Below are 26,951 nucleotides of genomic sequence, written 5' to 3'. Positions count from 1 at the left end.
TTAAGTTAATTTTTCAACTTTTTAAAGACCACGCAACCACACTACTAAAATGGCGCTATTGTTTCGACAACTTAGACCCGTGTTTATTAAACCGAAAAACGGGTCCATCATAATTGATAAGACTTATTTCCTTCGGCATTAGGACATACTCTGCCAATTAAAGCGTGATTAAAGTAAACTCCAAACACACCCATTTAAGAAGAAAAATCACCGATATACAAAGATTTAAGGTTTGTCAATTTTCAAGCAGCAGCCATCGAAGTATCGTCCCTTTATTTCATAAAATATCAAACTACATCATGCATCTTCATTGTTCTGCTACAGCAATGATTCTTCCATCATCCAACTCTAACACTCAATATCTGTATTATCAGCTCATTACTAACATTTTAGTCTACCCTGTTTCAAGTACCGTTGTAGGATCGGTAACAAAAACTTTTCCCGAAAAATTTTAATTTCACACTCCATCAGTCTTGTAACCAACATTCTCTTCCCGCGATTTTGGGGTTAAATCACTGCCACTAAGAGTACCCCAAAGGTTCTTTTTGCGATTTTGGGATCAAACCAACCCCACTACGAGTACCCAAAATCGACCTAAACCAATTGCCTGTATAGGGCGAATCGTGTCACCTTGTTCTACCAGATTATTTGGGTATCTGGTCAAAATCTAGCAGAAACTACTCCTGCAGCTTCTAGTTCCGACAAAACTAGAGATATTGGTAGCACAACCATACTCCACGATTTCAATCCCAATTTAGGGGAAACCTGACTTACCTGAAAGAACCAATCCATACTTTTAACAATAAATTATAAGATATCTGTCATTTATTACGTTGGAAGACTTGAGATTGATGTCTTGATATTTCATTCTCTAACTTTGGAGTATATTCAGCGAACAATACAGGGTTTAAGATCCTTTCTTTTTCCGACGATTGCATAAAGTGCAGAGGTCTTTACATATACGACTTTTAGCATGCTTTCACTTCTCTTAAAAATTCTCCAGATGATAAAAAGTATCTATTCGGTTCGTGTTGTACTCACTCCTATAAACTTTTTCCTGGGCCATGATTACATTTAGTACAACAGGAGCTGATTTCATAAATTCACCTCAGGTTGAATAAGAAGCAAATCATATGGGACTCTATTAGCTCCTATATAACCCTGATTTTACATACAACAAGTTTTCACATCAAAGGAGTTTGACTCTTTCTTTTGGTGTACCTTTTCTTACAACATCTAATCATAACCAATTAATTGTTATAGTCTTTAGCATATTGTCCATCCAAATAGTTATTCATCGGTCAACTTCTTCGATATGAAATGTTAAAATTGCCCGAATAGGAATTGCAATAATGCTTTGCATATAAGCTTTGGTACTCATATTTTGAATGTACAGTCAAGATTTCGGAAATAACACCGATTTTGACTCCGGATACGGTGGAACATCATGCTTACTGTTAATTCCCTCAGAAACTATCCTTAATGGGAATTATATTCAGTAGTCCGTAGCGAAGTACTACAATTCTCGTTCCAATAAAAACAGAAAATGATATCATGCCTATTCCCCAAAGTTCACTAAAACTGAGATGCGGAGGTTACTATAATGTATGTTTAATAATTTCCCAAATTGGTATATAATTTTGTTCAATTAAATAGTACCAGAATAAACTATAAGAAGGATAAGTTTGATAGACTTCATCTCCTCTTACATGTGACATTTTGGTGAGTTTTTCCCACTAATCAAAAAAATAATGGACAATTCTATTTAATGTTTTAGCATTAATTTCTCATAGCGCACCCATTATTTTAAAAACTTGACAAAATCTGTTTTTAAGTTTTATTTTATTTCCTTTAATTTTGGTAACCAAAATCTAATCTTATGCAAAAAAAACGAAAACATCTCATCTTATTTCTACCTGAACGAAATCATTTATCAAAAGCCTCCTAAACTTTTGACCACAAAAGACAACAAGCTATGAAAAGACGTTAAATGAACCATGACAAATAAATAAATGAATAAAAAAAAATCAAGACGAAGCTGCAACACTACTACCATGTATACGTACTTGCAGCTACAACAAAATTGCAGTTCCAGTAAAAGATTTGATTACAATAGATTTGTGCAATTAAGTTGGTTTTTGTAAGACCATCGACGTGGAGGTCTTGTGAACTTTTGTATCTGGAAACCAAAAAATAAAAAAATAAACGAAAACGAAATTTATATACAGCATGTGTTAATGGAGGGAAAAAAGTGATGACAGAGGAAATAAACGAATTAAAAGAAAACGAAACTTGACTTTAAATATGTGTTTTTTTTTCCTTTCATTTCTCCATATGTTCAAAATGGGAAGATTTCAAGACAGACTTACAAACAATGAATGACAAACAAATGGCAAACGATTTTCAAAAATGCCTACCAGCGAGACACTTTACAGACAACCAAAAAAAAGTCAGACAGACAGACAAGCTGAGGAAGGGACGGACACACCGGCAGCCAGACAGACATGCAGACAATGACACAAACTTTGGCAAATAAAGTAAATTGCAATGCAAATAAAATTGGTTACATTTTAGTTGACGGTTTTCGGTATGTTGCCGCTGCTGCTCCTAAAGCCGATGTCGTCTCAGCCTCATCCAGTCTCCAGTGCAATTAATACTATTTCAACAGGGGGAAGTGATTGCAATTAATCTTCATTAGAGTAGTTTGGTAGTGAAGATTTTTATTTGTACGTAAACTCTGGCTGTCTGACTTTATAAAACTCTTACATCAGGATTTCTTTCTTTGATAATTCAGCAAATAGTAGTTTTGTCATGATGTTTAAGAAAACAAATTTTTTTGATTATACAAATTTAAATTGAATGATGATAAATAGATATTTAGCGGTCCAATATAAATGAATGGTATTAAAAAATAAAATTGAGTATTCAAATGGAAACATGTGGTTTTTTGATGCGTAAATGATATACTATTTTTGAAATATAAAAAATTTTACATTAAGGACTAATGGAACTAGGTCATGATCATTTTATAAATATAAAAATGTTGGTCCCAATCTGTTGAAATCCCAGCAAAAACTTATACTGAGAATATTCATCACGCTCGCTTACAAGTAGGGACTTAGGTAAGTACTTACTAAGATCGCCTGTAAATAAGGGGTTGTGTAAGGAGTTTATTTTTGAAAAAAAAAATAGTCTATATAGTTATTTTTAAGTCATTACTAGACTCCTACTAAGCAATGCATACGTTATGTAGTAGTCATTAAAAAGTAAGTTCTTGAGTAAGTTCAAGTCATTAGCATGTTACCATTACCATACAATGTTGCAGGGACATTGTGTTAAACCAAGAAAATAAACATCCATATATTGGGAGCAGATAGAAAATGCGAATCGAGCTAACTTTGATACCCTGTTCTAAAGTGAAGCATATCTAAGAGACAGCGTTCTGCACCGACCTAAGCAAAAAGTCGGTCTGGTCTATAAGATGGATTAGGCATAACTTTCCAATCAACAGAGGGCCAGATTTGCCCTTAATACTGATTTTCTGCAATAGTTTGGCCAGTTTTCAGCAGCAGGTCTTACCTGCTGAATGTCCGGTTGTAAGGGGTCGAAATGAATTACACACATCCTCTGCCACCTTAGGGTCAACCTCCTCCTTCATGCGGCACACACTCTTTTCACTGAGGAGGATAGGGTGACCGAAAAAATGACGAAACCACGAGGAACATCCTTCTATAGCAAGAAATGTTTATAGCAACCAGGATCGTGACAAGGAGGCCGTCACCCCGTTTTGTAAAGTCAGCAGCCCTGCTAAAAACTCCCTACAACACATTTGTGATGACTACTAAAGGCTTGCGAAAAAGAACTCTATTTGCCCAATGGAACGTGAGCACGTTAAACCAAGTCGGGCAAATTTCATAACTAACATCTGAATGCAAAAGGCATTCATGTCGATGTACTTGGTATCAGAGAAGTGAGGTGGAATATATGCAACGATAAGCATACTTCAAAGGGAGATCAAATTCTGTTTTCTGGAATGGGGAAAGGGAAAGCGACCCCCATGTTAATGCTATATACGTTTAAACTTTAGATATAGGAAAATAACCAGAGTGTAATGTTGCACCCACTGAAGACACTGAACCGAACAAAAAGAACAGTTTTATGGTACCGCTCTCTTTCGCAAATAAATCATAATGATCTTCTAACGCCAGGATTTGAAAATTAAATGAGAGATGGGAAACAAAAACTAAAATAGTGATATTCTGATAGAAACATACTCTAACCAGATCGATGTTTCTAACCAAAGAACAACATTGACAGCCCCAAAGCCTACCCTGCTGGTTCATAATTTTCAGCTGCACCATATAAGCGCTGAAATCTGAAATAATACCCAGAAATTTCTCTAAAGGACAATTCAACAAAAATGTCCTTATTAGAGAAAGAATTGAACACCTCATTTCCATGAAACAGGAACAGCTGTATGTATGGCGACGATATTTCGATCTACCGCTAAATGTTCTTTCAAACAGCGACAATATGGATCTTGTGCCAACGAGAAAAAGACTGCCTCTACGTTAAATAAGCACTGACCCGCCTAGCAGTATCGAAATAAGGAAAGCTTTAAAAGCTATGAAAAATGGGAAAGCTGCAGGAATAGATAATATTTCAGCCAAACTGCTGAAAGCTGACAGCGCCAGCATGATAAACATTCCGCATTCATTATAAAAAAGGAGACCTCTCTAACTTCAATAATTGGAGGCGGATAAAACTCTTGTCTACCGCAAGCAAAGTTTTCAATAAAATAATTTTAAGCAGCATTGTCGACCCACTTAATAAACTTTTGAGAAAACACATGGCATGCTTTAGGGCCAAGCAATCTGGCTTCGATAACATAATACTATGGTAATCATAGTGGAACAATGCATAGCATACAACAACACTCTGTCTGTTGAAAGCATGATATATCCCAAAGGAACAAACTGATTGTCCGATATTTAATATGGTAATATATTCAATATGGTCGAAGTCTGCTTAGGGATTAGTTGGCTGTCCCGAATATACTCGCATCGAATATGCTGCTATTTCAAAAATGATCCATTAGGCAAGAATTGTTATTATCAACCCCTATGAACAAGTACTCACGTTCAGTGTGTTTATTATACTTACAATATTTCTATAGATCTTACCGGATATATTTGTTAAGTAGTTATAACCTCATTTTGATGTAAATACATTTACTCATAAATTAGTCTAACTTGGTCATATTTTTTTCCTATCAAGGATATATAAATTCCTTAAAAGTCTTGTCTAAAACTAAACAAACAAAATTCGTTAGGAAAAAAAAAAAAACAAATTTTATAAACCAATTGTCACCATAAATTCTTAAAAGTGTTTTGTTTGTGCCCAATAAATGTAAGTAACGCTGTGACATGAGAATATTGACCATTAAAATTTATAAATACTGGATTAATGGTTTTTTAATAAAAACTACAGTTTTATACAAAAATATTAAATTTTACGCCTAAACAAATATAAATCCATTTAATAAAAGTGTCTCCTTAAATTATTGTTAATAGCAAATGCATATTTTGTTTAGTAAAACTATTTGAAGGAAAAAAATGCAATGAATTTTTTTTTACTTTTGAACGATTTATAGGTTTTGATATAAAGTCTAAGTAAATTAAATAGCCAAAAAAAATGTGATACGACTATGGTCAGTATGAACACACTGAATGATTCGTACTTATGGGCTGTAATAGACCAAACAACTAAGGCAGTCAGTCACCAATAAAATATAAATAGTATATGATGCAATTTTTATGTATAATTTACATAAAATAAAAAAAAAATAAATACATTTTTATTAAGAGTTTGAATATGCAATGCTAAGTGTGAAAAAATAGCACAATAAACAAGAATAACTGCGCCGGATCTAATATATAAGGTTGCAAGGAGGATGTATACAAATCCAACGATATTAACATAGACCATTATCGGGCCTGTTGAGCGCTCGTTTTCATTTAAAAGGTTTGTTGGTAGAAACGAAAACCGTATATAGTATTCTAAGTCCGATGTTCAGAAACTCCGTTTCCTGGACGTAATTCCTAAGAATTTTCCAATCAGTGTTCGTGAGATTAATATCTCTGCCAAGATATTTGGATTCAATTTCTACAAGAGCCTGACAATGGCAAAGAAATTGCTCCAACATTTCCCCGTCCTCTGTACATGTTCTACATTCGTCTGAACTCAGACTCGTCCAACTCTCGTTAGGGTTACCACATAGGATCTTTGTAGTTCTACCCAAGGTTTCATTATTTCAGGAGACCTTAATGGTTTCTTTCACCCATAATTTTAATTCAGCCCTCTTTGCGTCAAATGCTTTTTCGTCTGTCAGGTTTACTACCTCGAGCTCCCTTCCCTTTACAGCTATTACATTTGCTCTTTCATTGCCGACTAGTCCCGAGTGACCTGGTATCCATATGATGTGAACCTTACCACTGGGAAAGTATTCGGTTAAAGCTTCTTACAATCCAATACGGTCCTATACGATATCGCCCTAATTGCCTTCTGGCTGTCGCCCTTGTGGGCGCCATACATATTTATTGAGATCCAATTTAAGCATTCCCTTATCGCTCGAACTTCTACCAGGAAGCTAGTGTTGTTATTAGGTAAACGGTGGTGTATCTCTATTTCTGGGTGCCCAGGCCCACTTTGTCTCCCAATTTAGAGCCATCCGTGTATCAACAGATTCTTTGTGGTATTTGCTCTAAAGTTTGACCTCTTGACCTAGACATTCTATCTGTATAGCCTTCCAATGTGTCCAGTATACATTGACGTGTCCTATAAACGCTTTTGGACACTTCGCCTAAAGTTCGGTTGTAAGTGCCGCCTCATATCTTATATATGTTTCAATGGGTGGAATATATTTTTTCCAGAGCCTTGGTTGACGTAGTGCTCATGGCACCAATTATACCCAAGTAACATGTACGCTGAACTACCTGCAGTAATTTGATATTACATTTGTTAATTCTTTCAGCTATGTGGTGCATCCATCTTATTTACCGGTCAAGGATTACACCTAAGTACCTTATTCTGTCTGTCACCGGTATCTTCTTGCCCGGAAAACAGGGTTCAATATACTCAGAAATTTTTGTATTTTTTGTGAAAAGACATATGCATATCCGTCCTAGCCGGGTTAACATTGAGGCCTCTAGTTTAAGCCCAGCTCAAGACCGCGTTAAAAGCCTCTTCAGCCCTTCGGCACAAGTAATTTGGATCCTTTCCCCTTAGAATTATTGCGACGTCGTTTGTATAGCAGATCCTCCACCGATCGTCCCTTTACATAAGCATGCTGTTTATATTTGAGGTTTTTGTCTGGTCCAAAGTTTTATTTAGAAAGGTCGTAGCTTATCGGTCGATAGGTCGCATAATTAGCTTTTCCGGGCTTGAGTATAAATATTACACTTACGCCCTGCCATTTATTGAAGGGGATATGTCAATTTTAATTTTTATCAGATGTACGAAAACCAGTGCCGTCTACATCTGCAAAAGTGCCGGGAAAATACCATCCGGTCCTGCAGCTTTATAGGGAACAAAGCTCTTTATCCGTACTAAGTAGCAACATTTTATTAAAGACAGTAAATTAAAGCTACATATATAACAAGAAGGAAAGTATAGTCGGGCATGGCCGACCATATAATACCCTACACCATGAGTATATTTTAAAAATTTTTATTTTTCACAAAGAAACTTTTATGTTGAATTTTACATTAATTCCAAAGTATTTAAGCAATTTATTGATAAAAAACAAATTTTCTAAATGAGGCTTTATATAGGAGTATAGGTCAAACATGGGCCGATCCTCATTAAATTTGGGAAAAGGATATATTTTTAAATAATAGTTAATTATTTGGGTTTCATTGCGATACAAATGGTTACAAGTCAATTTTAGACGTTTAAGACATTTTTTGAAGGGGGGTTTGTATGGGGGCTAGGGTCAAATAAGGGTTGATCATTACGAAAATCTGCAGTGTCATTTATACTTATATGAAACTTATTTGTGTAAATTTTTAGAGAGATAATAGAATATTTGACGTAATTATGGCATAAAAAGCCCAAATCGGGAGGTACGGTTGTATGGGGCCTAGGTGAAATAATGGACCGATTTCAACCATTTTCAATAGGCTTCGTCCTTGTGCCAAAAAACATGCTTGGTCCAAATTTCATCAAATTATCTCGAAAATTGCGGCCTGTACCTTGCGCACAAAGTTTACATGGACAGCCAGCCAACCAGCCGGACAGACTTAATCGACTCAAAATGTGATTCTGATCGGTATACTTAAAGGTGGATGTAGGACCATTATTTGTGTGAGTTACAAACATCAGCACAAACGTATAATACCCTCCCCATTATAGTGGTGTAGGGTATAATTAAGCTCTCAAATTAAAACTTTTATAAACGTTTAAAACTTTAATAAATATTTATCATAAATCGTTTTGTGCTATTTATTGTATCATAGCTGTTGTAATTCATTATATTAAGTAATAATAAAAATTTCAATTTAACGCCTTTTCTTTAGCATAGAAAACAAAAACAAACTGTGGTGACAACAATTTTGTAAACAACAAAATATGCAAATAAATTAAAAGGAAATTAAACACAATATCTCACACACACTTGTTGCAGCATTCGGTTGTAACTTGCAACTTATGTTGAATATTCAACATATTTGTATTTGAGATCATATCATATGAATTAAGTGCGTGTTTATTTAAAATGTATCATAAACCAAAATTTATATTAAATTAAATTTTTGAAAAAAAAAAAAAAAAATTAAAATGATTAATGCTTCTAAAATCTCTAGACGAATATTAGGTAAGAAAATGTAATTATATCCAAAGTTTAAGTGAAATATTCAGTAATATTTCAACAATTCAAAATTATTAAATTTTAAAGAAACGTTTTAAATAAACTCACCTGAGCCATTGCTGCCAAACCAAAGGGCAACTAAATCTTCACTGGGGGATGTATGATAATGATTGCCATATAAATATGGACTGGGATAATCTAAAAGCATGCGGCGTGATGAGGGTGAATCAGCTGAAATTAAAGTGAAAAGTTTTAAAATCTTACTATTCTTTCAAAAACTTTTTACTATTTACCTTGATGTTGTGCGGCGTACTCCGAAGCTTTCTGAAGATTTAAACGCGGTCTAGGTTGGGGTTTTGCTAAACTAGTAACAGTAGTCGTTGACGCTGTCGATGTTGCTGTAGTAGTAGTAGTTTGAGATTCTGTACTAAGAGCCGAACTAACTGAAGCCGTTGCAGGCGCTGAGCTGCTCGTTGGCATCAGACTATGAGGTGGCGGTTGATTGCCATTGGCAGCCGAATGATCTAACAGTAAATGTTGTACTTGAAAAATATCTACAAATTCTTCCAATTCTTCACTAGGGGCAGCCACATTTCTACAGCTTTCAGATGAGGCCACATAACTGCCATTGGAGGCAGCATGTACTCCAACACTGGTCGTCGGGGGTGCATATGTCGGTGCAGCATGTGTATAATGATGAAAATATGACGATGCTGCAGACGGCGCAGGTGTATAGAAACCAAATTGTGGTCCCGGTTGTACGGTAATGGGTGGTGGTGGCGGCGGTGGTGCCGTAAACTGCAAAGGTGAACGTCCTAAATTTAGCAACGGAGTAGAAGGTGTATTCAATGAATCCGAACTCCCGGCATTACTTGTGCTCAAAGTTAAATTATGATTATTATGTCCCGAGGCATTTGTTACAGCTAAATTTACCGATGATGTTGCAACAGCACCTGTTGCTGTTGCGGCTACTGTTGGCACTGTTGAATGATGGTGATGTTCAGTTTCTCGACGCATAGCTAACAACATTTTTACGTTCACACAAAAATAAATTTCAACTCAGAAATTTGATTATTTTAATTTAAATAATATAAAAACCAAAAACGCACACTCAGTATTTAAAACAAATTAAAATGCAAATAAATTTTTTGAACTCATAATTCAAATGAATATTTAACGGAACTAAAAATAAATTATATTTGTTGTTCTTTTTTTTGTTTAAGAAAAATTATAAATTCATACATACATTTACTTTAATAAAACTTACATTTAGTAAAATTATTTATGTTTTATTAACAGTAATTCGTTTTATTTAAATTGATATTTAATATTTTCGTTGTGTCAGTTGCATATCAGTCTTGGTGAATTTAATTGATTTGAACACAAATCTGCAAATAAAAGAAAAATCAATATTTATATTAGTATTATATCTATTACTAATTGATTTACTTATATTTAAATAGGAACATAATCTTAACTGTTAACGATTTCTCTAACTTGGTCGAAATGTTAAGAAGAGATAAGTTTAATGGCACAATTTTTGAAGAAGAACAAAGCCCCATTATTTGCCCAATTTTAACTAACTAACTAACTAACTAACTACTAACTAACTAACTAACTACTAACTAACTAACTAACTAACTAACTAACTAACTAACTAACTAACTAACTAACTAACTAACTAACTAACTACTAACTAACTAACTAACTACTAACTAACTAACTAACTAACTAACTAACTAACTAACTAACTAACTAACTAACTACTAACTAACTAACTAACTAACTAACTAACTAACTAACTAACTAACTAACTAACTAACTAACTAACTACTAACTAACTAACTAACTAACTAACTAACTAACTAACTAACTAACTAACTAACTAACTAACTAACTAACTAACTAACTAACTAACTAACTAACTAACTAACTAACTAACTAACTAACTAACTAACTAACTAACTAACTAACTAACTAACTAACTAACTAACTAACTAACTAACTAACTACTAACTAACTAACTAACTAACTAACTAACTAACTAACTAACTAACTAACTAACTAACTAACTACTAACTAACTAACTAACTAACTAACTAACTAACTAACTAACTAACTAACTAACTAACTAACTAACTAACTAACTAACTAACTAACTAACTAACTAACTAACTAACTAACTAACTAACTAACTAACTAACTAACTAACTAACTAACTAACTAACTAACTAACTAACTAACTAACTAACTAACTAACTAACTAACTAACTAACTAACTACTACTAACTAACTAACTAACTAACTAACTAACTAACTGAACCGAACTCATAACATATTGTAAAGAGATTTTGTTTTGCATAGAGCTTGTTTATGTCGAATTTCATCGCTAAACTCGTATTTTTAAATAAGGAAAACTCTTTTCTGAAGATATCCTTATATAGTCGCTATATTCGTTTTTTTAAGCCAGTAATGGTCATTATAGTAATTTTTGAAAGAAGCCTTATATGGACGATCAACATAAAACTTGGTAGAGAGGTTTTGACTCGTAAGAAACTTGATTATCTCAAATTTTTTTGCTACACTCGTTTTTCACACCAGTAATAAGCGTTAAAGTAATTTTTTGAAGGGGACCTTATATGGGTAGTGGGGTAAATTATGGACCGATCCTTATAAATTTTGACAAAGAGATTTAGGTTCCTATAAAATATGTTCATGTCGAATCCTACCGCTGTAGATGCTTTTTTAGGCAGTTATGAGCTTTAAAGTCATTTTCTGAAGGAGACCTTATATGGCGGGTAGGGTCAATTATGTGCCGATCCTAACAAAATTTTGCAAAGAGATTTATGTTCCTATAAAACATGTTTATGCTGAATTTCACCGCTATAAATGCTTCTTTTAGACAGTTATGAGCGTTAAATTCATTTTCTGAAGGATACCTTATATAGGGGCAAGGTGAACCCATTGCCCATTTTCAATACCAAACCTGCATCAACTATAAACTTCTGTGCAAAATTTCAGCTCTCTAGCTGTTACCATTTGTACTCTATTGTGATTTTAACAGACAGACGGACAGACAGATGGACAGAGAGACAGACGGACGGATATGGCTAGATCGTCTTAGAATCTAATAAGGATCCAGAATATATATACATTTATGGATCTTAGACGAATATTTCGATGTGTTACAAACGGAATGACAAAAACAATATGATCCCCCTTCTTTGTTGATGGTGGGTATAAAAAAAATCATTTACCAATTTGAAGTGTGAAAATTTTAATTTAATTTCGACCACTGTGCATCAGGCTTACTACGCACATGGCTTGTTTATAATAGATTTAAATAAACACCTAAAATCTTTGTAAATACTACGCAGATTCCTTTGTAACCACTTGTTGATATCGATACTATTTGCATATTTACCTTTTCGATATTAATGAGTTAATTTAGAAATGATAGAATATTTTCTTTTTAATTTTTATTAAATTTTTAAATATTTTCACTAATTTTTAACACCGACGGAATAAAATATTTAGCGAACATGAAAAGAACACACACCGACGGTTTTCAATTTTGTGTTGATAATTTATATATATGTATATGTATATAAAAATTTTGCCAAAAATATTTGGAGAAAATTTTTTAAAATTTTTTCTAGTTTCATATAATTATTTCTTTTAGATTATAAACACATTGATAAACGCGCAAATTACACACACAAGCGCGTAAATTTTATTTAAAATATTTTATTCTACTTTTTTAATTAATTAATGATTTTATACTCTTAATTTATATTGTTTATAATTAAATTCCTTACAATTTGTATAATTTGTATACAAAATTTTTAATATTTTCTTTTTTCTCTTCTTTTCAAACTAGTATTTGTTAAATAAACCGTAAACGTGCAACACGTTGTATGAACAATATTTATTTTGGCACAATTTTTATGTTTTATTTGATTATTTTTTGGTTTTTTACGTTTCTTCTTCATTTATTATGAATATGTATGATTTTATTTCTCTTTTAGAATTTTTTTTCTTTAAATTTTCAAAATAACAACAATTGATTTTTTGGGATTTTATTTTAAAAATTGTGTTAATTTTTTTGCCCGTTTAGATTGACGCGAGACGAGCCGTTGAGCCGCCAAGCCGCTACTAGCTAACATTTAACTAGCCGGTGAAAGAAAAACAAAACAAACACACACACACACACTTTCACTCATTCACTTAAACTCACACAAAATCTGTTGTCTGAAATGAAAATCTTCGGAGGGAAAAATGCAAAAAGAAAATTGTGATGCTTTTTGTTGTTGTTGTCGTCATCGGTATTGTATATGTTGATGTGTGGTGGCTTTTCTCAATATTTTCTTCATTCATTCTACTTTTGTAGACGCTACGTATGAAATATTTGTTGAAACGATTAATAATTGTGAAATAAAGTGAATTTTACGAACGAAGAAAAACAAAATAAAAACAAATAGAAAAGTGTAGATGGGCTGGGTCGGCCATATGTTACCCTACACCAGTCGTAACCATTTTCAATAAGCTTCCTCCTTGGGTCAAAAGAAGCGCACAACCCAATATACCCACTAAAATGGTGTATGGTATAAATAAGCAAAAATGGCAAATGACAGGCTGAATGGCGGGCTACTAACAAATGACTGTTGTTTAGAGAAATGAAAGCAAAGAAAATAATAATAACAACACAAAAGCACATACAAAAACAGAAAAAAAAATCCACTCTAATACTTTGCTCATTTTATTGTACGTACATAATAACGAAGCTGATCTGAAAATTATGTTTAAAATTTAGATAATTTTTTTTAAATGAAAGATTCATTTAAAATTTTCAACAATAACAGTTTTAACAAAAATTATATATAAATAAGAAATTTTTCAATATATTCTATATTGCAGTAAATTAAAAAGTACTACTTATTTGTGTGACAAGAGACTACCATTTCAACAGTATGCTGTTAATCTTTCTAAAAAGTACCAAAGAGTTCCCTTTTACAGATATTCATCAGGTTTCATTAGTTTCGCTGTACTCGTAATTTTCTGAATCCTCCTCGTCAAATTTACTGAAGAGAACTTTATATGAGGGGTAGGGTCAAGTATTGACTGATTCTTATAACATTTTGTAGGACCTTATATATGAGGGGTAGGGTCAATTATCCGATCCGATCCTCATAACATTTTGTAGACAAATTTTGGTTCATATAAAATTTGGGGGGTAGGATACATTTACATGCCGCATGACACGACACATTTCGCATGAAATATAATTAAATTCATAACTGTACCCGTATTTTTAAGCCAGCAATGATCGTTAAAGTAATTTTCTGATGCGGACCTTATATGGAATTTAGGGTCAATTATGGACCGATCCTCACTAAACTTGGTAGAAAGATTTTGAGCTTTAAAGTTATTTTCTGAAAGGGACCTTATATGGGGGTAGAGTCAATCATATGTCGATTCTCATAAAAGTCAGTATAGAGGTTTAGGCGAATTATATACTCGTACTTTTAATACAGTAATGAGCGTTAAAGTCATTTTCTAAAGAGCAACTAATAATGGGGGTAGGGTCAATATTCGTGGCACAATAGGAATTTTTGTCGATAGTCAGTCGACACTTCTTTCTCTAAACTCATACACTACCACTTTCATACTAGTCAGACAATGCAAGAAGGATTTGTGAAGGCTGGGTCACCTGTCTCACATTGTCTGAGTGGCCCTGTCAAAACAGATTCCCTTCGACTCTACTTGACTGTTTGCGTGCAGCGATCTACAACGATAACCAACCAACCATGGAGGTAGGGTCAATTATGGACCGATCCTCATAAAATTTGGTAGAGAGATTATGGCTCATATGAAACTTATTTATACTTATACTTTTAAAACAGTTATGCCCGTTAAAGCTGTTTTCGGCGGTATATGGCTCATTTAAAATTTAATAAGGACCCCACAATATATCACTTTTGTGGGTCTATAACCAATATTTCGATGTGTTACAAACGGAATGACAAAATCAATATACCCCCCATCTTTTTTGTTGATGTTTATAAAAAGTACCAGAAAGTCGCCTTTTATAGATTTTTATTCAATCAGGATTTATTTCAATCCATATTACAAAATATTCCAAAAATATCAGTCTAAGAACGAAAAAGTACGAAAAAATTAACTCTTATAGATCAGGATGCTATATGTATGTCTCATTATATGTTTCTAGGTGCAATGTTGAAGGAAAATCAAAAAGTACTAGACGATATACGAAAAAGTACCAAAATTTCTCCTTTTATAGGTTCTCTTAACTCTGAACTTTATATACTTCATTTTATGTTTCTAGGTTCAATATTATAGAAAATTCAAAAAGTACCTTTTGAAGCCAAAAAAAAGTACCAAAAAGTCCGTTTTTATTGGTTCTCACTTAATCCTGGCTCTACATACTTCATTTCATGTTTCTAGGTTCAATATTATAGAAAATTCAAAAAGTACCTTTTGTAGAACGAAAAAGTACCAAAAAGTCCCCTTTTATAGGTTCTCACTTACTTCGGGCTCTACATGCGTAAGCTCATGTTTATAGGTTTTATATCACAGAAAATTCAAAAAGTATCTTCTGTAGAACGAGAAAGTACCAAAAAGTCCCCTTTTATGTGTAATCATTTAATCCGGGCACTACACATTTAATTTTATGTTTCTAGGTTCAATATTATAGAAAATTCAAAAAGTACTTTTTGTAGAACGAAAGAGTATCAAAAGTCCCCTTTTATAGGTTCTTGCCTAATTCAGGCTATACATGCTACATGCATGTTTCTAGGTCCAGTATTATAGAAAATTCAAAAACTAACTTTTGTAGAACGAAAAAGTACCAAAAAGTCCCCTTTTATGTCTTCTCACTTAATCCGGGCACTACACATTTAATTTCATGTTTCTAGGTTCAATATAGTGTTTATAAACCGGTTAACCGAAGAACCGGTTTTTATTGCATATATCGGTTTTTCGCAAACCGGTTTTTTTAAAACATTGGTTTTCGGTTAACCGGGTTATCCGGTTTTTAAGTCTCGGTTAACCGATTTCAAAAAAATCTAATTTTTAGTACAAAATTGTATGTTTTCTTTGATTTTTTATTGTGATTTTTAAAAATTTTGGATAGTTGAGATTGTTAAACAAATGTTAGGAAATGTTAAACATATACTATGCATATAAAATGGATATTTACAATTTCAGACAATCAGGAAATTAGTAAAATGTTGGCATTTAAACCAATAAAAAATTAAGTATTTAAACAAATTCCAACTATTATATGAAGAAATTTGTTACTTATTAAGACGAATAAATAACGTTGATTATAAAATGCACTTCCTTGTTTACTGCGTGAGTATAATAAAAATCGAGAAGTTTGTCAAACGTTCTCAAAACGGATTTTATTTATCGAAACATAAGGGTAATTGTCGCTGTCCGAGAATTTATGCTGCTGGGGTTTTTCACAAACTGTAATGGCGCTAAGGTTGATAATCAGGAAGTAAGTAATGACACCTGTCAATATTCATAAGTGTCATTCACAGTAATTTGAACAACCACAGGCGTAGCGGGCGGAGGGTGGTCACAATTAAAGCAGTGGCTCAATGTCTATGTCGAGACAGTCGTCGTCTACTTCCGTTCCCGATGAATCGTCGCGAGCCTGAACACTATTTATACTAGTGTTGGACATAAAAATTATATATTCAAAGGTCAATTTATTCCTCCTATGGCAACTTCCATATACCTGACGAATCAATAATAACTTCAGATCTGTATAAGTTTGCTTTCTTATGATATATTAATGTACATATTTATACTAAAAAGTGCAAATATCTTATTAAGTAATTCATAATATTTCGCAAAATGAAATTTTTCAACTAAATATTGTAATATTTTAAAGATTTCCAAACATTTTGGTTAACCGGTTTTTTTGTACTCGGTTAACCGACAAACCGGTTTTTAGAAATGGTCAATTTTCGGTTAACCGAAAAACCGGTTTTTCCAAAAGTTGGTTTTTTATAAACACTAGTTCAATATTATAGAAAATTCAAAAAGTACCTTTTGTAGAACGAAAAAGTACCAAAACGTCCCCTTTTATATGTTCTCACTTATAGAAAATTTGAAAAGTACCTTCTAAGGTACGAAAAAGTACCAAGAAGTCGGATTGTATAAGTTCTCACCAGGCCCTAGTGCTTAATTTCAGGTTTCTATGTTCAATATTTTACAAAATTCGAAAAGTACCTTCTGAAGTACGAAAAAGAACAAAAAAATCTCTTTTATAGGTTCTCACTTACTTCAAGTTTCTGGACAATAACATCACACAGCTTCATTCGACATAGCTTAATTGTCTTCGCTATCTAGAAGACATACATATATGAAGGAAAATATTTTAATTATAGAAAAATTCGTCGATAAACAGAAGAGTTATCGAAAATTTCCGATAACCTCGATTTTCGAGAAGAGTTATCGAAAATTTTCGATAACCTCGATTTTCGAGAAGAGTTATCAAAAATTTTCGATAAATAGTTTTTTTTTTATTGTACATTTATTGAATTTTTGAAGAAAATTTTCAGTCTTACCTCATAACTAATTTCTGTGACGCTTTTAATACTGACGATTACGCTTAAATCTACAACTATAACCAGAGCAAAAACAAATCATCATTATTAGGTTCATCAACAGTTTGTGTTGGTGGTAGTGAAAAGAAAAAAACAATGCAAAAACACATTTTGTATTTACAAACAAAAAGCGCGCCAGACTTAAAATATTTCATGTTGTTGGTTTGCAAGTGGGAGAAATTTTCCGTTATATTCAAAGGCATAAAAAATTTCTCTCATTTTAAAACATAAATAGCAGGAATGGAAAACATTATATGTAAAAATACACATTAGAGCTATAGTGGGGAAATTAACCTATAAATCTAAAATATTTTATTTTATAAGCACTAAACAATAATATGATATCAGCGTATGAGTAATATACGTTAAACATCTAATTAATATTGCACATACGTCGACCTATACTTAAGGAAAATTCTAAAAACATGATCCAAAAAATTGAAAACAAGATATCTTTGGCGTATAAAATGTTATCTAATCATCTGAAATGTATATCAATATAATGTTTTGCACATTTCAAACACTTTTATGGAAATTTGTTCTTTGAAATGGTGTCGTTAAACCTAGATACTGATCATCTTTTGTGACAAATATCAGCACAATTATGAACATATTAACAACGATTTCAGAAGCTGTGACACTAAGCGATCTAATAGAATGTAATTAAATTTTCCATCCCTGGTAAATAGGTAGGTATTTAAGTTCGTTTATTTGAGCATTATTCTCTTTCCGTATGATTAGTTGTAATAAATAACAAAAATTAAAACTCATACGTACTCCGATACAATAAATGTATGTATATAAATTTCATTATCCTGTAGTCCTTGGAACTAGTTATCCACAAACAAATGTTTATTATTCTACAAACGGTATACGATGGTGAACTTGAATAGCACTTTAAAACATTAAATGGATTTGTAATTTTTTATCATATAGAAAGAAATAAATACCTCTAAAACTGTGGGGTTGCAGTAAAATCACACATAGAAACACAATAGCAATAAGTAAATAAAAAAAATATGAAAGAAAAAAATACTCAATAGAAATTTGTATATGTAAATACATATTTCGCTTTGTCTGATGTGGGTGTATGTTTGGGTTTTATTTGGGCAATTTTACTCTCTTTAAGTGATGCCAACCAGTTCGATACATGAAATCACAATTATGATTACAACTGTTTAATTTTGTTACAATCGATACATAACACTATGCAACAAAAATATACCTGGGAAATGATACTATTTTTCTGAAAGGTGGATCCGAATAGAACAAAAATATGTTTTCGAAATTTGCCAAACACCTCCAAAATCTTGAGTTACTGGTAAAAAAAAACGGTTTTTCGTACCTTTAAGCACTTATAAGTTTCTCCACGGATTTAGAAAGCAGAAGGTGAGGCCTTTATAACGACATATAAATATAATGTTTAAGCAACCTGAAGAGATATGTTTGAATTTCATCAGGAAACATATCCTTTTATTTTAATTTTGCACCGTTGTCCAAGTTTGGAAATGTTTTTTGAAAGTATTTTATATAGGAACCGTACCATTTAGTAATTAATTAAAAACCCATGTCTATTCAAGAGAAAAACGCAACTTCGTTTTTAAAATTCCGTTGGCAATTGACAACGTTATTAATATTTTTCTTCATAGAAAATTGTTGAAAAAATGGTTTTCTAAAAGATGCTTTATATGGGGGATAGGGCTAAATAATAATTATGGAATTCAGGAAATTTTCCGAAAGATTTGTATGGGGACTAGGGTCAAGTAAGGCCGTGTTGTATAATTTGGACCTTATTTGACTCTGTATGTATGTATGTATGTATGTATGTATGTATGTATGTATGTACGTATGTATGTATGTATGTATGTATGTATGTATGTATGTATGTATGTATGTATGTATGTATGTATGTATGTATGTATGTATGTATGTATGTATGTATGTATGTATGTATGTATGTATGTATGTATGTATGTATGTATGTATGTATGTATGTATGTATGTATGTATGTATGTATGTATGTATGTATGTATGTATGTATGTATGTATGTATGTATGTATGTATGTATGTATGTATGTATGTATGTATGTATGTATGTATGTATGTATGTATGTATGTATGTATGTATGTATGTATGTATGTATGTATGTATGTATGTATGTATGTATGTATGTATGTATGTATGTATGTATGTATGTATGTAGGTATGTATGTATGTATGTAGGACTATTGCTGCCCCGTTTCTTAACTTCCGAGATACAAAAACATCACTTCCGTTTACAAACACGCAGATAGCATGGTATCTGTTGAGTCGGCAACCGCACCTATGGATGTAATCGGTAGATCAAAATACGAATCCATCAAATAAGCCGAGTATTTGCTCTTACTCACAGAGAACACACTGTAGTTAATCTGGTATAAACAGAGTAAATCCTAATACATAATGGAACAGGGAAGAAAAATTTAATGCCATCACCTGTATAAGATACCTAACATCCATCACCATTGAACATAGCACATTTCTCTTTCATCCGTCACACTCATTGAGAAAAAGTCGGATGTTTTTTCCGTTTTTTTCCGACCCGCATCACTTGTCACTTGACACCAACTCATTTCCAACGCTTAGTCCCACAGTTAATTTAACGTGTACCAGCCTTTTAACCAACATTACCTTCCCGCTAGATTAGGTTTAAACCATAGCTACCACAAGACAAAGTACGAAACTCTGCTTGTGGGCTATTGGTTCCCGTGGTACCGGATTATAAGGGTCACTGGTTAGACCTAAGGTCAAATCATTCCAAGGAAAGGTAGAAGATACATTTAACAGCCCCAGTTTATAGTTCCGGCATACTAGATTTCGATGTGACTTGGTAGCCTCAACCTTTCATTATGACCGCTGTGTATATGCAAGGTTTAAGTCCTCAACTCTTTCCAATGGTTTTATTGCAAGTATAAAACGCAAAGAGCTGATTACATGAGATCACTTACATCTTCAGCGTGGTATATGCCATATAACCGGGCTTATGATAGGAGATTCCCTGTTCTATCCGCGCCCAAAATGTAATCCATGATTCAGTTTTCAACATATTGCTCAAGCAATCATTCCAGTATTTTTAACAAAAACCGGAACTATTGGAATATAGTCTTTTGTGGTATTATGGTCTATCTTTCCAGCCATGGAAATGAATACTACTTTAGCCTTTATTAATTCCCTGATTTCTAATAAGCCATGACACCAATATGGATTTGTGCTGCCATAATATGTTTTAAATCACAACATTCATCTTTAAAAGCTACAGAGTGTAACTGTGTTTTTGGTATTTTACTTGATAACCTTGTCACATTCACTTTCAGCTGCTTAGAGGAATTGGGCTTAATGGCTTGATCCTTGCATGCTGGGGAGGTAGTCGGAGTTATCGTCGCAGTCTAGGATATTCTGTCTAGTCTTTCGGGCGACTCATCTAACAGTGCCGACTTACAAAAACGGGTTAGTTGTGGTCACAGTTGCTTCATAATACCCTCCACCACTATCAGTTGTGATATAGGGTATATATAAGTTTGTCATTCCGTGTGTAACACCAAGAAAAATTCATCTGAGACCCAACAAGGCATATATATCCCGGGTCCTTATGAAATTCTGTGTCGATTGTCCGTCTGTATCACGTTGAATATGTTTAAAAAAATATAAACCAGCTCATAACTCTCATATAAGATCCTCTTTCGAAAATGACTTAAGTACACATAACAAATTAAGATATAATGATATACGAATAATATGCGACATAAATAAGTTTTGCGTATACATATATAACTCTGAACAAGTAAGAAAGTATAGTCGGGCTACACCAGTTATCAATATTAAATGAGATTTATTTTTCATAATAAAGCATTTATCTTCAATATTCCCTGGTTCCGATATATTTAAGCAATTTATGGATGAAAAATTAATTTTCTGAAAGAGGCTTTATATGGGGGCTAGGGGAAAATATAGACTAAGCCCGATAAAATTTTGTGAATATATTTATATTTACATAATATTTTATTTTATTTAATTTTGGACATTCAAGTAGTTTTCTGGAGGGGACTTTGTATGGGAGCTAGGGTCAAATGGGGCCCGATCTTTATGAAATTTGGCAGGGTCATCAGGACTTCTATAAAACTTAGTTGTGCCGCAACTAATATACCTGTATATTTAACATAATTATGAGCTTAGAAGTCCTTTTCGGGGGGTTCTGTTCTATGTGGGCTAGGTGAAATAATGGACCGATTTTCAATAGGCTTCGTCCTTGGGCCAAAAATCCAATTATCTTGAAATTGTACCTGTACCTTGCGCACAAGGTTTACATGGACAGCCAGCCAGACGGACGGACGGACAAAGCTTAATCGACTTAGAAAACGATTCTAAGCCGATTGGTATACTTTAAGGTGGGTATAGGACGAATATTTTTGTATGTTACAAACATCAGCACAAACCCAATATACCCTCCCCACTAAAGTGGTGTAGGGTATAAAAATATTGTTTTGATCGGTCTATAATTGGTCAGAGCTCCCATATAAGGCCTACTTCCGATAACCACTTAAACGGACATATTTCATTACTGGACGAAGATATCGGTTTAAAATTCGTCATAAATGTGCGGAATTTTTTCCGGATCGGTTCATAATTGTTCATAGCTCAGATACATATATGGTCCACTTCCGAAAATCATTCGCCTAATATATGATTTGTGTGTACATATATGACTCTACCAAATTTGTTCCGGATCGGTCCATAACTGGTCATAGCTCCCATATATGGTCCACTTCCGAAAATCTCATATTTCGTTGATAGATAAAGATATCGGAATAAATTCCGCATAAATAAGTTTTTTTTTCTATATACAAATCACTCCGATATTTTTTTCTTGTCTTGTTTTGTTTTCCATATAAATTTCACTTCCGAAAATTACTTAAACGCACATATTTCATTGACTAAAAGAGATATAGCAATATGAATTAACATATTATTCAAATCATTCTGAAAAAGAAATTCGAATTAGTCCTTAATTAGTCATAGCTCTATTATAAGTTCCACTTCCTTAAGTATCATTATCCCCTTTACATATTCTAATCATATATAGGATAAAATCGGACATAGTATGTTTTGTGTATCAATAAATCATTCTGCGAAATTTAGTTTGGATTGGCCAATCTCCTATAAAGTTCCACAAATTTGTTACGGACTTGATCAAAATTAGCTCCATAGATCAAGGATGCCAAATTTAAACTTTCATAATTTATTAAAAACGTATGTATCTTAAAATATTTAGATGGATTTTCATAAAAAACAGCTTACAGGTTCTTGTCTTTGGTGCTTTTTGAAATTTAAAAGTTGACAACGTGTATCAATTCTTACTGTCTGCCAATGAAAATCGTTGGATTATTTTAGATTCGGCTTAGCCAAATATGGCACATTTACTTATTTTCAACATTCGATTCAATTTTTAGAACCTATCACATTTTAACTCCAGTTTATCACATTTTTTGTTATTATTAGCAGTGAAGAAGTTCCAACTGCTCCTTTTATTTAGATCCTGTCGATTGGATATACACACATACATATGTATGTTTGTGTATAGTCTTAAAATTTGGTAATATTAGAAAATTAGTAATAGAAAATTGCGTATAATATTTCAATTTCAGGCAACAAATAGAAAATCAAAATCAATATTCCCTATTTGATTACGTAAGTGATGAAAGCATGAACTTAATAAACTTACATAATTTATCAATTCTCTCAGAATAAAAATATTAAATTGAAATTTTATTTCTTCCTAAAAACTCTTCACTAAATGGCAAAGCACAAACAATGAAGACGAAAAATTTTTTATGAAATTCTTTGAAATTAAAATTTTAACTAAAAGGTCATAGTTCGCGGTTTTTTTATTTAAATGTCAAAATGTGTAACGTGCTGAACACACAATCACAGCAAAACAACGTTAACAAACTGATACTCTGACATTTTGTTAACAACTTGTTGAATGTCATCGAAAGGAAGGCAAACACTAAAAGGAACAATAGCAAGAAAAAAGGAGTAAAATTGAGCTTTCTCTCGTGTATGTATGTATTTATGTTAATGTGTAAGAGTAAATTTAAATATTCCTCTGTATTTAAGGCAGCAGTTGTTAACTTATAAAACATGCTTCAACTTTCGTAACTTCCCATCAGTTGGGCGGGACAAACCGGAACTAGCTATTTAACCTACCTACCACTTAGGCTTACCCCTATCCACCCGATTACATAGGTGGCTAGCTATTTTAACATGTGCTTGTTCTAGGAGAAAGACAATCGTCATTCCATAGATTACAAAGAGATTTTCAGAAAGCATCACAATGGGCGCTTATGTTTGTTTTTTAAGTGCATATTTTCTGAATTACTTGGGGACACGAATGTCGAGTGCTTTACGTAAACACCTGCCTTGACGGCCTAATTTTCTACCACTGGGTAGACTTGAGAACGGTCTACCACTCACCCCTGAATCCTTCTATTAAGAAGTCAGGTGGCAATCTTGGCTGAGCCTGTCCATGTACAAGCACTTTGCTGAAGAGCTCGAGCTATCTAATCCCTTTCCAAGTGATCACGTTGCGGAAAAAAAGGTAGTAAGCTAAACATTCTGAAAAGTACCAGACGAATCGAAAAAGAAGGGTCAACGAAGACATCAACATCGCACCCATTGAATATATAATCTCGGTATTAACGCCGAGATAGATCAACACGTATATGCACAGTCATGAGCGACGCCGTAGCGTCCCCACCCTCTAACAATCCGCACAGGTAGTATTAACAACCATTAGCCGCGCAACCACATAATAACTTGACATCACTTATTTCAATGGCCATTAGGACTTATTGCTTTTTGTTAAGCATGATTAGAGTAAACTCCAACCACAGCATCACCGAACCGTTCAAAAACCATCAGTCATACTTTAGTATGCAGCAAAAAATCAACCTTCTCACATTATCCCTCTTCTCCAACCCTTTCGTCTCAACCGACTCTTCCATTTCTTCCATCAGATACATCATATCCAACAGTTAACATATCATTTCAATGATTAATCCTTGCATTATCAGCTCATTCCCAATATACGATTTCACAGCCTACCCTGTGGTTTGTACCGCTCTTTACGACGATAACAGAAACTTATCTTGAAAAGATATTATTTCACCGTAAATCAAATCAAACCAACTGTCCGTTCCCGAGAATTTGGGTATAAACCACAGCCACTATGTGGATCCCGAAGGAACCTCAACCAACTGATAAGACAGAACAAATTTCTGCGGGCAACTGACCACCCGTAGTACCAAATTATCTAGTGCTCTGGTTAGACCACATGTCAAATCATTCCAAGGAATGGCCGAGGATACATTTGATCATCGCCAGTTTATAGTCCCGGCAGACTAGAGGTATTGGAAGCACCTCTTTTCCCCAGGATATTGCAACAACACAAAGGTAAAATGCCCCCGGAGGATTACTTGGGGACAAGCGGCAGTTTCCGCTTACAAAGGGGATACTAAAGTGTGCCCACTCACTCTTTGTCGAACTGCTGGGCAGATAAATAGATGATATTGTATATTTTTAATGGCAAACAAATCATATCAACAGAACATGTTTATAAAAAATGGCATAACTTAGGCACCTTCTGTTTGATCTCTATCCTGCATATACATAGATCGTCATAAAATCGAATAAGGATACAAAATATACATATATGTTGATCTATGATTAATAATTTGATATGTTACAAACCGAATGACAAGATCATTATACCCCCATCTTTTTCGATGGTGGTTATAAAATCACGCAACAAGTAAAAGAGTTAAAATTAAATTTTATACTTCTTTAAATTGTTATGTACATACATATGTAAGTATTTGTATTATATTTCTATAACATTAGTACTCTGTTATTACACATACATAACGAGTATCCTGTAAATAAAACAGGTGGGTGTCATTAGTATTTTGTATTTTTCTCATTTTGTTATCTCTCTCTAAGTTGCCTTGACAATGAGTAAAATAATTTAAATCAAAATGAAGATAAAGTAATGGCAAATAAAATTTACAATAAACATACAACAAGTTAGAGTGCTATATTCGGCTATGCCGAATCTTAAATACCCTCCACCAGCAAGCTACTTTTTATTGAAACCCATTTAACTATCTAATTTTTAGATAACTTGGCAAAATTTTTGCTTCCTTATTGAGGGTACTAACATTTATGCATATGTCAAACTAATTTTAATTATATTTTAATATAATGATTAACTGTACACAGAACATACTCATTTTGAATTTTATCCGGATATAATCATTTAATTACGAATTAAGTGGTATTAAGTGATTTTCAGAAGTATACCTTATATGGGAACTTAGACAACCTATGGACCGATCCGGAAGATAAAATCCGTAGAATGATTTATATATACAAAATACACATTTATGTCGAATTTTATCCCGATAACTTTGATTGTTAATGTTCATTTGAGTAATTTTCGGAAATGGTCCTTATATGGGAGTTGTGACCAATTATCAACCGATAATGACAAAAAAAAATTCAAGTCGAATTTTACTACAATAGATTTATTAATTAATGAAATATGTGCGTTTAGGTGATTTTTGGAAGTAAACTTTATATGTATAGGAGCTACGACCTTACACAAAACATATTTGTGTCGAATTTTATCAAGATATCTTTATTTGTTAATGAAATATGTGCGTTTAAGTGATTTTTTTGAAGGAGCTATTACCATATATGGAACAATCCGGAAAAAAATTGGTAGAATGATTTATATGCTCACAAAACATATTCAAGTCGTACTTTATCCAAATAGCTTTATTATTCAAAGAAATATGTGCGTTTAAGTGATTTTCGTAAGTGGACCCTCTATGGGAGCCTATACGGAAAAAATTTCGTAGAATGATTCATATAAAGACAAAACATATTTGTGTCGAATTTTACTTTATTTGACAATGAAATATGTATTTTTAAGTGATTTTCGGAAATGGGGTTATATGGGAGCTATGACCAATAATGGACCGATCCATAAAAAATTTGGTGAAATGATTTGAATGTACACAAAATGTATTTTTGTCGAATTTTATCCAAATAGCTTTAGAATTCAATGAGATATATGTGTTTAAGTGATTTTCGGAAGTGGACCTTATATGGGAGCTATGACCAATTATGGGCCTATCCGGAAAAAAAATTAGTGGAATAATTCATATTTATACGAAATATATTTATGTCGAATTTTATCACGATAGCTTTATTTGACAATGAAATATGTATTTTTAAGTGATTTTCGGAAATGGGGTTATATGGGAGCTATGACCAATAATGGACCGATCCGTAACAAAATTAACAAAAATGATTTGTATGTATACAAAACACATTTGTGTCGAATT

At 33.0% G+C, this 26,951-nt stretch overlaps 1 protein-coding gene across 1 annotated transcript in view; it reads right to left on the bottom strand.

Annotated features, from left to right (window-relative positions):
* The window catches only part of LOC119603714 (uncharacterized protein DDB_G0280205-like), a 126,932-nt gene extending 116,965 nt beyond the window's left edge, over positions 1–9,967 (bottom strand). The window contains exons 1-2 of the mRNA XM_037955861.1: positions 9,160–9,967; positions 8,975–9,097 (exon numbers count right to left, since the gene is read on the bottom strand). Coding sequence (XP_037811789.1) covers positions 8,975–9,097; positions 9,160–9,895 — 859 coding nt within the window. The 5' untranslated portion in view covers positions 9,896–9,967. The remainder of the gene's footprint in view (positions 1–8,974; positions 9,098–9,159) is intronic.
* Positions 9,968–26,951: the final 16,984 nt, after the last annotated feature.

Source organism: Lucilia sericata, unplaced genomic scaffold, assembly GCF_015586225.1.
Source record: "Lucilia sericata isolate MDLA Ls3-8-SP2 unplaced genomic scaffold, ASM1558622v1 Contig000329F_arrow, whole genome shotgun sequence".
In the NCBI taxonomy this organism is placed as follows: Eukaryota; Metazoa; Arthropoda; class Insecta; order Diptera; family Calliphoridae; genus Lucilia; species Lucilia sericata.
This window is presented reverse-complemented; position numbering and strand designations above follow the sequence as displayed.